A 15257-nucleotide genomic window follows, 5' to 3' on the forward strand; every position below is an offset into this window, starting at 1 on the left:
CCGGCTCCCCATCTCTGGGGCTGCTCCCGGCTCCCCCATCCCTGAGGGCTGGTCCCGCTCGGCCATCCCTGAGGGCTGCTCCCGCCTCAGCCATCCCTGAGGGCTGGTCCGGCTCCCCCATCCCTGAGGGCTTCTCCCAGCTCCGGCCATCCCTGAGGGCTGGTCCCGCTCGGCCATCCCTGAGGGCTGCTCCCGCTCGGCCATCCCTGAGGGCTTCTCCCAGCTCCGGCCATCCCTGAGGGCTGGTCCCGCTCGGCCATCCCTGAGGGCTGGTCCGGCTCCCCATCTCTGGGGCTGCTTCCGGCTCGGGCACAGGGCTCAGGGCTTAGGCCGAGCTGGCGTCACCCGGCTCAGCCCCCGCGTTCCGGCTCCGGGGGCACGGGCAGATGCTGCTGCCTGCGGGGAGCCTTGGGGAGGAATCGCTGCCCGTTCCCTCCATGCCCTCCCCGCTCCTCACACACACACACGGCCCGGGGGTTTGTGCTCCCGCAGGGCTCCGCCGGTGCTGGCAGTGCCCTGTGCGGTGTGGGCAGCAGCCTGCAGCGCAACGCGCTTGTTTGGGGTCCTGGTTAAGGCTTGTCTGGCACCCAGCAGCACCTCGGGGGGTTTGCTGCCGCCTTCCACCCTCTCAGCATCCGGAGGGATGGGAGTCTTTCCTCTGTCCTCCTTGTCCCGCCCCGTGTCGGGGATAAAAGTGAAGCCGGATGGGGCTCTCGCCTCCCTTTCTCCCTTCTCCCCGGTGGCTGCTGAGCCCCGCTGGGGAGGGGCTGGCATGCTGCAGGACAAAGTGCTTTCCTAATTGCCCCAGCACAGGACTCGACGCCTTCTTGCCCTCTCATCTTCCCAGATCCCTTCCGTGCTGCCGGCTGTGTTATTCTGTTCTCATTAGTCTAATCTTTGCTTTCTTCTCGAGAGAAATTACAGTGGTTACTGTAGGGTGTAATAGAAGATATTTTTTGGGAGAAGTAAAACTCCATTAGTTGATTTTGTAGCAGGAATTCCCCAATATTGCTCCTTCTAACAAGGGAGAAATAAAAGAGAGAGCTGTGGTTTCTGTATTTGATACAGCAGTTCAGCAGCCTCAGCAGTGTTTGGAGATACTCCACATATCTCCAGATATCTGAAAAGAAAAGAATTATTTCAAAGCAGCAAAGTGAAACTGAACCAAATAAGATAAATCCAGTGGAGGTGTTTGCAGTCCCTGGTGGTGAGGAGTCCGTGTCCCTGGGCATGGGTGCCTGAGGGGTCAGGGGCTCCTGCCCTTGGGGCACAGGGATGCTGGGAGCACCTAAAGCCAAGGTCCTGCCAACACTTGGTCCCTACAAGTTCTGCTCCTTTAGCAAGACAAGGTGTGTCAGTCCAGATGTCCTGGCCAAGTGCTAGTGTGGATAGCAGTATTCCCTCCAATGCACATTTTCCTTGCTGTCCCCACTGGTAAGTTATTTGAAATTTTAGTACTTCAGATGTTGATCATTTGGTGGACTGTGCTAAACAAGTGAGTTACTCCACACCAGGGGTAGCTGCATTTCAGTAATTGAGTGGGAATATTATCACCTCAGTCTGCTGGCTAAAATGCACTGTGGAACTATCAGCCAGCTCTGCTCCTGAGTGAAGGTTGGCTGCTCTGTTCACACAGCCTCCCATGCAGTGCACAACCTCAGCCTTTCATCCTGAGCATCACTGGACCCATTTCCATGGGCACTGAGTCTCTGTTATGGTTTTCCAGCTGTCTTTTTTACTCCACTATTATTTTCACTGTGCTGCTGAAGACCAGCAATACACATTTATTCTAGCAGCAGCCCTGGACTTCGTTCTGCTCAGGCACATTGGTCAAAATCTGGATTTTAGCCTAGTTTCTCCCAAATTCTGCACAGCACTGATTTATTCAAAATGCTGTTTTCTATTGTTCTCAGCTTGGGTTCAAGACTCAGAGTTACTCATCTTTAAGAAGCATGTCACTAATGCTTTACAAGTGATAGTACCTTTTGTTCTTGTGGCAGGTGTTTTTTTTTTCCAAATCAGCCCCTAAACCCATGCTATTATTCCATAATATTAAGCTGTTGGAGCTTCTTTTTTCCCTCCTTTGCATGTGCTGCTTCCCATTTTTTAAACAATTAATCTTTTGCCAATTATGCTGGCATCCCACGGGGGTGTTTTCCATGCTTCACTGGTACCACGTTGCTAAACTCTCTAGTATCTGTTCCTAATCTAGAAAAATGCAACTAATTGTCATTGGTAGTGATGAGAATCAATCTGCACATCTGAGCAGTGTGTGAGTGCAATGATTATTTGGTCTGGCATTCTTCAGAGGGTATTGATCCAGCATGGTAATCAAATGAGTTGGATTAAATCAGGACAAAATTCAGCCTCTTCTGGAATAGTTTTTTATCTGACAAGGGCAGAGTTTTTTCCCAAGTCTTTGACTGTATTGCAAGTAACACAAGTGTGAATATTCCATGGTGTTTCCTCACAAAGGGTCTCCTTTTGGGTTTAATGTTGTGTCTGTGACAGTCCAGGTGAGTGCAGCCATCACCTGCAATAGGTGCAGTCCCAGCTTTTTTCTTTCACAGCTGTAAATAGTGATAGTTTTACACTGCCTGTTGTTGAAATACTTAAAATCAAGCTGCTGTCAATATTTTCTATTTCTTTCATAAGAAAAAAGTAAACTCTTGTAAATCATCACAGCCTAAAATATGGTGAAAATTAATTCAGTGAATCAAAGGGCCAAAAGCTGCAAGTGGTGGAGATGCCTCTGAGTGGGGCAGGTCAGCAGCATTTTTCCTCACTTATCAGTCTGAAAATCACAGGGTATTGGAAACCCAAAGTACTCTTTGCACTCCACAATCCTAAAAATCTCAATGTGAAGTCTGGAAAAGAGAAGTAGAAAAAAGCAGTTTGGGTTTGACTTTCAGTTTTGAAAGTTTGGATAAGCAAAAGCAGCTGGTGGAGAGCTGCCAGGCCAGGGCAGGGTGGAAAGAGGAGCTTGTGATATCCAGGCCTTAGGGAAGAATGGGACTGAAGAGGCCCAGAGCAGTTTTCCTGCAGAGATCAAAGGGAGCAGGGAGGGCTGGCTGCTGCTGGAGCAGTCCCAGCAAGCTCCTGAGTGCTGTGGGTGTCCTGCAGAGGATGCTGCCTGCTCTCCATGCCCTGTGGCCTCAGCAGAAAGGGATTTTCCAGCAGAGTGGGACATTTGGAAGTTTGTTCCTGTTCATTCCGGTCTCCTGTCACTGAAGATTGCTGCTTGGCTTGCCTGAGCTCTGCATGCAGTGGAGAATTCTGTGGGTGCTGCAGGGCCATGGAGCCCCCAAAGCCCCAGGTCCATCCCCCCAATGCATTTCTTTGTGGGATTTTTCCTTACATAGTTGCTGTTCACTTTTCCATTTCTCTCTCACTTTGGGGCTGCTTTAACCTTTCAGTTCCAGCCTCCTGCTGGTGCTGCTCTCCCAAATATCCAGGTTAAGAAGGAGCTGATGCTGTGGTAAATAAAAATGTTCGATAAATCCTTGCTCCGTGCTGATGATTGTCCTTGTGTCAGTCCCAGGAGGGGCTGGGAGGAGGCCTGGCTCCGTTTCCATGGGGTTCCCACCTGCTGGATAAGGGACACATCAGTAACTCCTGTGTCTCTTGACATACATCAGGGATGTCTGGAAAACCCTGGGAGGGTGCCATAGGCATAGGAAGCAGGATTTTGTGGAGCTCTGAGCAGGCTGTGCTTGCTGGGAAGCCACACACCCCATGTGGTCACCATGTCCATCTGTCCCTCCTGCTCAGGGTTTGTGTTTGAGCACCGCAGCCTTTGCAAAGCACAACGGTTTTTAACTGCTGAGAACCTGATTTCCTTGTATCTCATCAAAGAATTTTTCTTTTTTGAACACTTCTTGAAAAATCTCTGAAATGCTTCAAGCTGACATCTTAATGTATTTATGACATTAGCTGCTTCTGCTCTGGAATGGTTGCTCTGAATCTCTTTGAGCCTGGCTGTTATTTTGAACATGACTAATTCCCTGAGTGACTAAGCTCTTAGATAATAGGAAAAATTCATCAAGTTATCTCGGGCTCCAATAGTTTCTATTGTTATGAAAAGACAACTTATGAAAAAAAAAAATAAAGATGCTTATTATGTAATATGGGCAGGGAGAGGAGAGGTGTTGGTAGGGACTGACCGAGTGCTGTGTCTGGGAAAGGCAGGAGTGCAGGCTCAGGCTGGGCCATCTCCAGCTTAGTGTGGATGAGAAGTAAAGGATTCCTTGTTTGGAGCTCAGGTGACTCCCAGTGAAGCCAAGGAGTTGTGCTCTTGTACAGAAGTGTGTTCAGAGGGGATCCCAGCCCCTTCCTCCCCGTTCAGCCACACTGCAGAATTCCTTGGGTGTGACCCAGGATAACGCTGGGCACGCAGTGAATGGCACCACACCTGCTCTGCCGGGTTGTTTGAGCAGCACCTGAAGCTCTCACCACTCCTGCAGGGCCCTGTTCCAGGCAGACAACAAACCTCAGCTCCATCCCCCCGGATTTTCCCCTTAGTGCTGCTGATCCCAGCACAGAACTGCCCAATGTGCTGCTTGTGCCAGCACAGCACCGGGTGCCTTCCCGTGTCCCACACAGGGGCATTGTCCCTGTGGTCCCTCACAGGCAGGGTCCCTCTGGCACAGCCACTGTCCCCTGGGCTGTCACACATTGTCACAAACTGCAGGAGGGCAGTGCTGCCCGTTCCTGGAAGGCAGCAGCCTGTGCTCAGTCACTGCAAGGAATCCCACTGAGCTGGGAGAGGGAATGGAGCCTCCTGGCATTCACCTGCCTTGCTGGGAGAAAGGAAAAAAAAAGTAGAGAAAGGCTCTAAAGTTCTTTTTTAATGCTGATATTGCTGATAAAAATGAGTGCACTATGTTCTATTCATACACCTACTGCCATCCATCTGGAATTCCTACTTCATTAGGTTGGCTTGCAGTGTTTTCTTCATTAAAAGAGTGCCAGATTCAATAGGCTGTTCCCTCTCCTTTTTTTGGGAGGCAGAGAGAGGGGGAGAAAAGGATTTCTATGAACCACATCCAATTCTCTGGGTTAATTTGTGTGAAGAACATGAGACCCATGGGTCAGCTTCTTAATGAGATGGTTTTTCCTTTTCTCAGTGTCTTGACGAGGAGAAGCCCAGGGAAGCCAGAGCCAAGAGTCACAGGAGGGGGGTGAGGAGGCTGCAGGGAGCTCTGGCCGACTGCTTTTCCTCCCTGTTCCCTTGCAGGTGCTGAAATGCACCCTTTGGTTTTCATGCCAAAGAGTTTCCCTGTGCCTCTGCAGCTGAATTTCTCTGGGTGATACTGACCCTGAATTCAGAATTCAGAATTTAGTTTCTAGCATGTAATAATTTATTTTTCGCACAGCACTTTGCCCAGACATGTGCTGATGTGAAGATTCTGCAGTTTAATGTCAGAGTGCCTGCAGGGAGCACTTGTCTTCCCCCAAGGAAGGGACCTGGCTTGCATTTTTCTGCACTTTGGGCTTTGCTTTCTTCACCTTTTTCCAGGCTCAACAGTGAGCCCAAAAGTTGAGAAATGAAATTAAGGAATAAAGGTCTCTGTGTTCCTTTAGGCCAGAGGCTGAGGTTTTTTTCAGACAAGGAGAGCTTACATAAGGTTGAGCATCAGAATTGGATGGGTCCTTTTAAACAGAACTTGCTCAGCCCCTGAAGTCTTTCTCTGTGACCAGGGTAATTGGTGTTACCACATCTGATTTCTGCAGGATTTGAGGGGGTTTTATTTTCTTTTTCACCACTGGGAATCTGAAGATGCTTCTGGAGTGCAGGCTGGAGTGTGCAGTAGATGCAAAGAGAGCAGAAAGCACTCCACCACCATTGCCAGGGGCAGGAGATTTTAGCCTGTCTTAATGCTTTAAGTTCAAGTCAACTTAAAAATAGAAGATTTGTTGTTCTCAGTGCAATCCAGAGGAGCACAATGGACTCAGCCCCCCTGACAGGCTCTCTGTGCCATTTCAGCATGGTCTGGGTAGTGTCCCAGCTGTGGCACTGATTCCATGGGGCCCCTGCTGCTGTGGCTCAGCTGCTGCCCATCTTTGGGTGCAATTTCTGTGGGTTTTTTCACTGAGTGCTTGGAGCAGTGGCCTGGAGATGCTCAGGTCCTTCCCCATGGCCTCTGAGCTTTTTGGGAAGCTTTTTGTGCAGCTCTTGGCCAGGTGGTCATGCAGGTGCAGCTGAATTCAACCTCCAGCAGTGCCCTGTATGCTCTAAACATTGCAGAAGTGGGCTTAGGAACTGAATTTCTTCTCTTTCCAGCACTCCAGGCATTTTGCTTCATGTGGTCCTTCCCTGCTCTCTCTCACATCCACTTTCTCTCCCACTTTGCTGCTTTGCTGTCTCTCAACTTCTGCAGTCCTTTAGAAAGAGGGAATTACTGGAAAAAAGTGCCAAGTTCATGTGGACAGTGAGGAAACTTTCCATTTGAGGGATGGAGTGGGCAGGCAAGGAGCTGTGGGTGACTGGAAAGTTGATTTTTCACAGCCAAAATCAGGCCCAAGTCCAAGTCTCTCCATTTTGCAGTTTGGGTAAGGACTTTTAGGCGTTTGGGGATTTTTAAAGCTTCCCATGAAGCTATTTCATACACATAAAAGATTATGGAGATTCCTGAGGAAAAAAATCTGCCTTTGCAGCAGCTCTGCAGCTCTCAGGCTGGTGCCTCCCATCTGGCCCAGCATGGAAAGAGGGCTCTGTCAGGCATTCTGGGAAGAGAAAGGAAAAAGAGGCAACTCCCAGCTTAAGGAAATCCTCCTTTTTGGAAACAGCAAATCCTAATCTCACTGGCCTTTAATCTCTGAAACCCTGAGCTTAATTCCTGCCTAGATTTAGGAAAAAAAATAAATTTAATGGTTTTCTTATAATCTCTACTGGAGTCTGTGAGTCACCCCCTGGTGTCCAGTGTCACAGCAGCGTTTGGGAGCGCCCATGTGGGACATGGGGAATGGAGGAGGAGGTGCTCCACATCCTGGGAATGGAGGAGAACATGCTCCACATCCCTGGGAATGGAGGAGAACATGCTCCAAATCCCTGGGAATGGAGGAGAACATCCTCCACATCCCTGGGAGTGGAGGAGAACATGCTCCAAATCCCTGGGAATGGAGGAGGAGGTGCTCCACATCCCTGGGAATGGAGGAGAAGGTGCCACACATCCCTGGGAATGGAGGAGAAAGTGCTCCACATCCCTGGGAATGGAGGAGAACATGCTCCACATCCCTGGGAATGGAGGAGCAGGTGCTCCACATCCCTGGGAATGGAGGAGAACATGCTCCACATCCCTGGGAATGGAGGAGAAGGTGCCCCACATCCCTGGGAATGGAGGAGAACATGCTCCACATCCCTGGGAATGGAGGAGCAGGTGCTCCACATCCCTGGGAATGGAGGAGAAGGTGCTCCCACATCCCTGGGAATGGAGGAGCAGGTGCTCCACATCCTGGGAATGGAGGAAGAGGTGCTCCACATCCTGGGAATGGAGGAGAACATGCTCCACATCCCTGGGAATGGAGGAGAAGGTGCTCCCACATCCCTGGGAATGGAGGAGAACATGCTCCACATCCCTGGGAATGGAAGAGAACATGCTCCACAACCCTGGGAATGGAGGAGAAGGTGCTCCCACATCCCTGGGAATGGAGGAGAAGGTGCTCCACATCCTGGGAATGGAGGAGAAGGTGCTCCACACCCCTGGGTACCATCCCTGGGAATGGAGGAGCAGGTGCTCCCACACCCCTGGGAATGGAGGAGAAGGTCGTCCACACCCCTGGGTGCCACGGCTGCCTCTTCCTTCTTGGGGGCAGGATTAATTCAGCTGGGAAGTTTAAACTTCCCTCATGGTGCCCCAAAGCTCTGGGGTGGGGCTTGTGCTCCAGGTGGGAGTACAAAGGAGCTGAAGCAGTTTGGGGCTGACAGCCACCAGCAGTGGTTTCCCCTTGGCCATGGATTTCATCCATCCAGACCAGTTTTATTCCTGCTCAGAATCATGAGCCACACTGCTTTGTGTGAAATTTCCCCCAGTTCACTGAGACCCAGCTTCTTTGGGCAGAGGGCAGCAGATTTGGGCTCCTCCTGTCCCATCCAGGGCCCTGCCACACCACTTCTACAGTGGCATGGCCAGAATTCTCTGGTTAATTAAGCTTAAGAGTTTAGTGGCTCATTTTCCCAGTTAATAGAAGGTGGAGCTGGTGTGTTGGGACAGGACTCTGCTCCTCACAGACAACTGGAATTGTTCATGATGGACTAGAGCCCTAGCCAGTCTAAAGGAAACCCAGCAGGGTACAAGCCCCTGCCGCAGGAGCATCTAACTCTCCAGACTGCCTCTGAGGAGTCTATCTGATTTATTTTGTGTGTGTGGTTTTACGTTTCTTCATGCCAGGCTTCAGTTAGTTTTAACAGTAGGAAACACAACATAATGAAAACATGATCTTCCTTTGTAATTGTGACACAATCTTTAGCCTGAGTTTCCTGTTCCAAGGTGAGGCATCTAAAATAAGTTACTCCACTCTGCCTGTCCCACAGTGAAGGCTGTTACTCTGCACAGGGATTGACATCAGGACAGGGAATTGGAGCTGACATCAGGACAGGGAATTGGGGCTGACACCGTGCACAGCCCCAGCCCCTGCACTGTCCCCTCATGGTGTGGGGACCTGGGGGCTGTCCTTGCTCGGGGAGTGCAGGAATTGTCAGCATTGCAGCCCCACATCCTGGCTGCTGTGTTTGCCGAGCTGCAAGGAGAGGGATGTGCTGATTACTGGAGACATCCATTGGAGGGAGACGTGGTCACAAGGCTGAGCCCGGCGCGTTCCGCACGGGAGGATTTGGCATCATCCGCTTCCTTGACTTGCAGAATTTCTGTATTGTAATTAATGCCAGTGTAGGGCCCCCTGTTTGTTACTGGGGTGTCCAGAACTGCCTGCCCTGTACCCGTGTCCATCAGATGGGTGCGGGTACAAAGCGGGATGGGTGCGATGTGAGCGGAGCCCCGGCTCCTTCCCCGCTGCTGTCCCTCGCAGAGGTGCTGAAATTCCGCCCTCCCTTCTGGTCCAGCACAAGCCCTGGCTGGTCCTGCATCACAAACCATGTTCCCAAAGCTCCCGCAGCGTGTTCTGTGCGCTGAGGGATGTGTGGTTTATGTAACTGATACAAATCTTCCCCCTTTCGCTCTATACAGAACCTTAGACCAAACTTCCCAGAAAGAATTCTATGAAGTTCAACTTCACCGTGGTTTTATATAAACCCCTGCTGTGTAGGTGTGCTTTATCAGGAAGGCTTCTAAGAGAAGGTATCATCCATTTTCGTAGTAAAATTAACATTTAGTGCACGCAGAAGGCATGGGAAATTATATAAAGCAGCAAGTACTGTTGGGAATTCTGCGAATATCATTTAAATAGAAGCTTCTCTGCAGTAAATCTGTTTGTGCTGCTGTTACACACACAGACCCTCCTTTGGAGCCCCAAACTGCCCCTGGGTGAGGGGAGGCACCCGGGGCTTTCCTGCCTGGTCTTTTAGGGGGTGTTGGACCTGGGGAAGGGGGTGCTGTGGCTGAGCCTCTCGGGTGCAGCATTCCCTGGGTGCAGCATCCCTGGGCTGCAGCATCCCCGGGCTCCCAAGGGCAGGCAGCACAGCAGTGGGGTCCCCACAGCCTCCCGTGGTGGGGTTTGGGGCCGGCAGCCCAGGCGGGGCTGGCTCTGTGGTTCTGTGGCTCTGTTGTAATCCGTGCCCTCCCCCGCGCTCTGAGTGGCTCAGCTCTCGCAGAATGCCAGCCCAGCGCTGCCAGGCTCGGTGCTGGCAGTGAATCCCTCCCGTTGGGCTCCGGAAGTGCTCAGTGAGCATGTGTGAGGTGTGCACCTTTGTTCTGGAGGGTTCCCAGCCTCTGCTGCTCCCCCTGCCCTGCTCTGGCTCCCCTGGCTCCCTGCAGGGCTTCTCCCTTGAAACCTCGCTGGCATTCCCAGGAGGCAGAGCCAGGGATGGGCTGTGCCTGCTGAGGGTCCCCAGGCCCTGGGGAAGTGGGGACCAGCAGAACATCCCCACCGGGCTGCTTCTCACATTTCCTCTGGGCTCCACACCCAGGCTCCCTCTGCGCTCACTGCAGTTTAAAGGAAAAGATAAAGTGGCCGTAAAACCCCTCTGAATTCAGGCTGGTTGTATGTTGTGGGGAAGTCGTTGCTGCTTCTGAGATTGAAACTGGAATTTCCTGGCTGTTTTTGTAAGTTCAGGTTTATGGTTTGGAAAATTGCCTGTGTTGTTTTGGGAAAGGATGATAGCAATAATAATAAATATTCCACATCTATTACGTGTTGGAACAAAACGATCTCCGAGGTCCCTTCCAACCCAAATCATTCTATGTTTGCTATTCTGATTAGTCTAAAATTACATCAGACAGACTGGCTATCCTAAAAATGGATCCTTGATAGAAAATGCAGGTTTGGAAGCTGGAGGTGAGGCAGATCCATCACCTGGATCCAGTCTGGCCTGTGTGCTAACAGGGCAGCCTGGGGCAGCTTTAAAGGAGCCTCCTGTGATTTTACAGGTGAAAAAGGGCTTTTCACTGCCCGCCTGAATGAGAAAGTCCCTGCCTGGATGGAGCAGGAGGGAGCCTCTGGCTGGCACTTATCACCCAAAATAAAGCACATAAGGAACCCGAACTGTTCTTGTTTCTAATGCTGCTCAACACAGCCCAGCCTCTGCATCTGCAAACACATCACAGCCTGCCTGTGCTCCAGAGCTGGTCAGAAATGGGCAGGATGGTGCTGGCTGAGTGCTGCTCTGGCACAAACCAGAGTGGAGGCCGTCAAGGGAAGCCCCGTGAAGACTCAGTCTGTCCTTTGTTGGTGTTTGGGGTGGATACAGGACCCTCCTGGTTTTGAGGGAGCCCTCTTGGCAAAGAAAGAAAATGAGGCAAGCTTTGCATTGAACAGCTGGGTTTGGTGTTGTTACGAAAATTAATCCACAAACACCAGTTTATGTCCAAAAAGGAGACAGAGGTGTCCACTCTGGCTTTATTTGAATAAAGGGAGAGGCCATGGGGCATTCCCCTGGGATCTCTCAAATTTTTGGAGGATGGGGCAGGAGCATCACCCCCTGGCCCTGCCCTTCCCCAGGGGGGACACTGCAGGACAGGCTGCCCTTGGTGGTGGGGTTAAAGCCTGAAGCTGGCCAGGTTAAGACATGGAAAGCTGCCCAGCTCTCCCCGTTTGCTGCAGGGGAACAGACCAGGTGCTGTGTGGTGCCTGTTGGCCTCGTGTCTGTGTGGGAGCGTTCGGAGGCGCAGCTTTCCTGGAAGGTGCCGTGCTCAGCCCCCGGATGCACATTTTAGTGCATTATGCATATGCATTGGCAGCATTTCTATATTTGTCTTTGTCTGGAAAATCATTTGCTTTTTCCAGCTGAGTGTATCTGGTCTGTGTGCGTTGTGATGCCTCTCTGGGGTACCTGCTGGTTCTGGGAGCTGAGATTGGGGTTTGGGATACAGCACCTGGCACCTGGACCATCAACCCTGAGTGTGTGTGTGATTTTAATGTAGGAACGAGCATTTCTGGCTGCTGCAGAAGGAATAAAGGTCCTCCATCTGTCCTACCCCCCTTTTATAGATCTCTGTCTGTAGAGTCAGAATTCAGTTTAACTCTTAGCTGGAGACAGCCAGCACAGTGCTGAGGGGAGATATTATAGGATTCGTGATGGGAGAACGACTGCACAGAGCTAAACCGTGATTCCCCCTGCCCCACTCCCACATTTCAGGCTGACAGCGAATTCCCAGGTTACCACGAGTTGCCTTTTTGTTATTTTGGCCGCTTTGCTCCCGCTCCCCTCCCCGTTCCGAGCGAGCCCGGGGCTGCGTTTTCCAGGGCGCTTCCAGGGCAGCCGCATCCCGGGGCGGTGCGGAGCGGGATGTGCGCGGCTCGGAGCGCTGGGAGCCGCCTCGGAGCCGCCTCGGAGCCGCCTCGGAGCCGCCTCGGAGCCGCCTCGGAGCCGCCGGGCCGGAGCATCCGGGAGCGGCGCGCCGGGAGCGCGGGGCAGAGCCGCGGCTGCGTGGCGCTCGCTGTCACGGCGGGCGGAAGCCTCGCGTATTTATGGAGCCAGCGCTTCCTTCTGCGTTTGAGTGACAGCCAGGATGCCGTCGCTGCCTGGTCACTGGAGCTGATTAGTATGCGCCAGGGTCCGCCTCGCTCCGAGGGATGCAGCCGCAGCAGCTTGCAGAGCTGTCACACTCACACGGGCTCCGTATCTGCACTGGCTTGACGAATTAAAAAGCGAGCCAGCCAGCGAGAGAGAGACCCGGAGAGAGAGGGGGGACGAGACAGAGAGAGAAGCTTGCAGACAGCGCTCGCTCTTTTCCTAAAGGAAGGATTTTGCATCCCGAGTGCTCACTGGTTGTGATGATGCTTCACTTAGCGGGCTCAGAATGAGCTAGAGACAGCAGATAGGGGAGAAACTAAAGGCAGAGCACAAAGCATTACGAACCAACCCAAAACCAGGAACAGTTTTCTCCTCTATTCTAGCATGGTGGATGTATGGACAGTCTTACAGAGCAGAGGTTGACTTCTCCAAATCTGCCAGCCCCACACCTCGAACACTACAGTGTTCTGCATTGCACCATGACCTTGGATGTTCAAACGGTGGTCGTTTTTGCAGTGATTGTGGTGCTATTGCTTGTGAATGTCATACTCATGTTCTTCCTGGGCACTCGTTAAATGGATTTTTTCTCCTGAGCTGTTGGGGGCTACTACTACCACTAGCAATTCAACAAGAGAGCACGAGCGGGAGAGAGAGAGAGAGAAAGGCGAGAGAGAGAGAGAAAGAGAGAGAGAGATTTCTTACTGAGGGGGGAAACGCGTTGAGCTTCAACATGGCCTCGCTGTGATATGTATGACGTTGGTATTATTATCTCTCCCTAAATCTTTTGTCATGTCTTGTCTTTTAAGTATGCCTGTAAGTGTAGCTGCTTTTGCCGGGGTTTTAAATGTGATAAATAATAATAATAATAGCGGTCCAGTGCTCCGTGGTTCTGTGCTAGCGAGACAGAGCTGTGCTTCTTTAGGCAGCAGCAGAGTGGAAATGGTCTGTCTGTGGTGAGCACTGGCTGTGTTGTTTTGCTTTCCTTTGAAATAGAGGCTCAAGTTGATAATAAGTCATTTTGTGTGCGATTTCTAGCAAGCAGTTAATGTGCAATGTCTGTGAGAGTAACCGTGTAGGTGCCAGGTGAGAGGTGCTGCTGTGTGCAACGGAATCGAGCTGTGGGCATTTTTTGGGGGGGAGGGTGGTGTTTGAGAAATCCTATTAAAGGATTAAATCTTTGCTAAAATAACATTCAGCCACAAAAAAAAAAAAAAAAAAGAATAATTCTACTTACTGTATTTATCTGTGTTGCTTTGATGATCTGATTTGATTTCTGAAGATTCAGCCCCAAAGCCTCCAAATTCTATGTCCACACTGATGTAACCCAGCTCCTTTCTTTAGAGATGTGAGAGGCACCAAAACATAGCCTGCTGGGTTTTTATTCTGGTTGTACGTGGTTTCTGTCTCTGCAAATTGGGAAGGAAAGATCAAAGGGAGAAAGGGAAATACAAGCTTTGTTTTTCTTTGCTAAAGCAACAGATACGGAGGGGTTGGGTTTTGCTTTGATTTTCTAGAGATCTGATTTTGGCTTGCTTTTCTTTTTTTCATGTGTGTGTGTATTTATAAAATTTTGGGGAATGTATCTAAGAAAAATCTTTGCCCACCTCAAGGATAACGAGCTTTTGAGATGGGTTGCTTCGCGTGACTTTATTTACATTGATTTTCTGGAAAATGAAGTGCTAAGTTGTGCATTATGGGCTTGCTGGAAAGGTGTCCAGCAGTTAGAGGTGCTTCTAGCCCGAAATTGCAATGTTTACAGCTTGGGAGCAGGCTGGCTGGGGGCTCCAGTGGCAGCACGAGAAGTTTGGAGAGAATACGAAGGGAATGTCTGGAAAGAGTAATGCCTTTTCCTCTGGAAAATGTATCTCTGTTCTGTGCTTCTGTTAGAGGTCTTCAGGATTTTTTAAATATATTATTTCACCCTCCAGAAAAATCAGAATTTCTTAAAACAAACAAAAATATCAGTTTGAAAATGTTTTTATCTTTGCTGATGGTCACTGGAATTTTATTGCCTTGATAATTTAATTAGTTCATGCTTATTCCAGCTGTCTATTATTTATTTTATGCCCTCTGGAAAAAAAATAATCATGTAACTGATAGATAAAGACAAAGCTGGAGGTTACAGATGGAGACATGGAGTTATTTCCCAATGGAGGTTTGTGTGCTGGGAGTTAAATGCCGAGCAGGGCTCGGGAGCCGATGGCTTTTCCATGGTGGCATGACTGGAAATGGAGTTAAATCCTGCAAATTTGGCACTTTCAAAGTGCTTTTAGCTCTAAATAAAAGAGAAAAAAATTTTCCCTGAGTGCCAGAGTGGGAACGATCATCCCCAAAAGTGTTGTGGGGCAGGAGCCACTGTTTTAGTGGGGAGGAAAGGGAGAGCCAGGGATCCAAGCCCAGGACGATGCTCTGGTGCCTGCTGGCTCCGTTCACCCTCTGCACTTGTAGCTATCTGCAGGAGGTACCTGCTTCCCTTCACAGCAGACTGAGTCAATCTTCTTCCCTAAAAAAAACCGAGTGAATAAAATTGATGCTGACGATGGTTTGGGTTGTTAAACAGCTCAAATTTGCTCTATTTGCCTGTTGGCCATTCTGTGTCATTAGTTTTATAGGTTGCAGAATCTCCTGGAAAGGTAATAAATGAGCTGAGATCACCATGGAGAGGGAATTGATCAAACAGCAGCCAAAATCATCCTTTCAGGGGAACAGCCTTGAGCGACAAAGGGATTTGGAGGAGAAAGGCTGGAAAAATGAGCAAAAACCCAACCCCAAAACTGACCAGCGAGTTACAGTGGGCCGTGGCTGTGCCTGAATATTTATTTTCTCAGGGCTCTCTGGCACTGAGGTTTACCTTTCAATATGATTTCTACGAGGAATGCCCGGCGCCTGCTGCGGTTTCCTGGGCGCATTCCTTGATCCAGAGCTCGGACTCCTGGGGGATATTTGGGAATGGTGTGTGTTGGGTGCTGGATGTTCCTGCCATGCCCCATGGTCCTTCTGCATTCTCCCCTGTGGTTCCACCCCTGGGGGCTGTGCTGGGGCTGTGCTGGGGCTGCATGGGGAGGATGAGGGGTTGTGCACGCTCAGCTGCTGGGAGGGAGCGCCGGGAGCCGAGTTCTTCCCGTCG

General features: G+C 50.6%; 2 protein-coding genes across 11 annotated transcripts in view; both read left to right on the top strand.

Annotated features, from left to right (window-relative positions):
• Positions 1-15257, top strand: part of ARHGEF9 (Cdc42 guanine nucleotide exchange factor 9) — a 212301-nt gene that overhangs the window by 84910 nt on the left and 112134 nt on the right. The window contains exon 1 of one of the 10 annotated variants that reach the window (XM_074551331.1): positions 12724-12878. The exons of 7 other annotated variants lie outside the window; for them this stretch is intronic. Coding sequence is in view for 2 of the 3 variants with exons in the window: in XM_074551330.1 (XP_074407431.1) it covers positions 12881-12889 (9 nt within the window). In the remaining variant the exon portion in view is untranslated. Of the gene's footprint in view, positions 1-12723; positions 12890-15257 lie in introns of those variants that run through there. 2 more of the 10 variants (XM_074551330.1, XM_074551329.1) reach the window with 2 other exon arrangements.
• Positions 11976-12798, top strand: LOC102063968 (uncharacterized). The gene has a single exon (XM_074551334.1). The coding sequence runs from the start codon at positions 12526-12528 to the stop codon at positions 12703-12705; it is 180 nt and encodes a 59-aa protein (XP_074407435.1). The 5' UTR covers positions 11976-12525; the 3' UTR covers positions 12706-12798.

Source organism: Zonotrichia albicollis, chromosome 14, assembly GCF_047830755.1.
Source record: "Zonotrichia albicollis isolate bZonAlb1 chromosome 14, bZonAlb1.hap1, whole genome shotgun sequence".
NCBI lineage: Eukaryota > Metazoa > Chordata > Aves > Passeriformes > Passerellidae > Zonotrichia > Zonotrichia albicollis.

Coding starts and splice junctions, on each gene's coding strand:
- LOC102063968 (XM_074551334.1), top strand. CDS start 12,526: ATGGACAGTCTTACAGAGCAGAGGTTGACTTCTCCAAATCTGCCAGCC.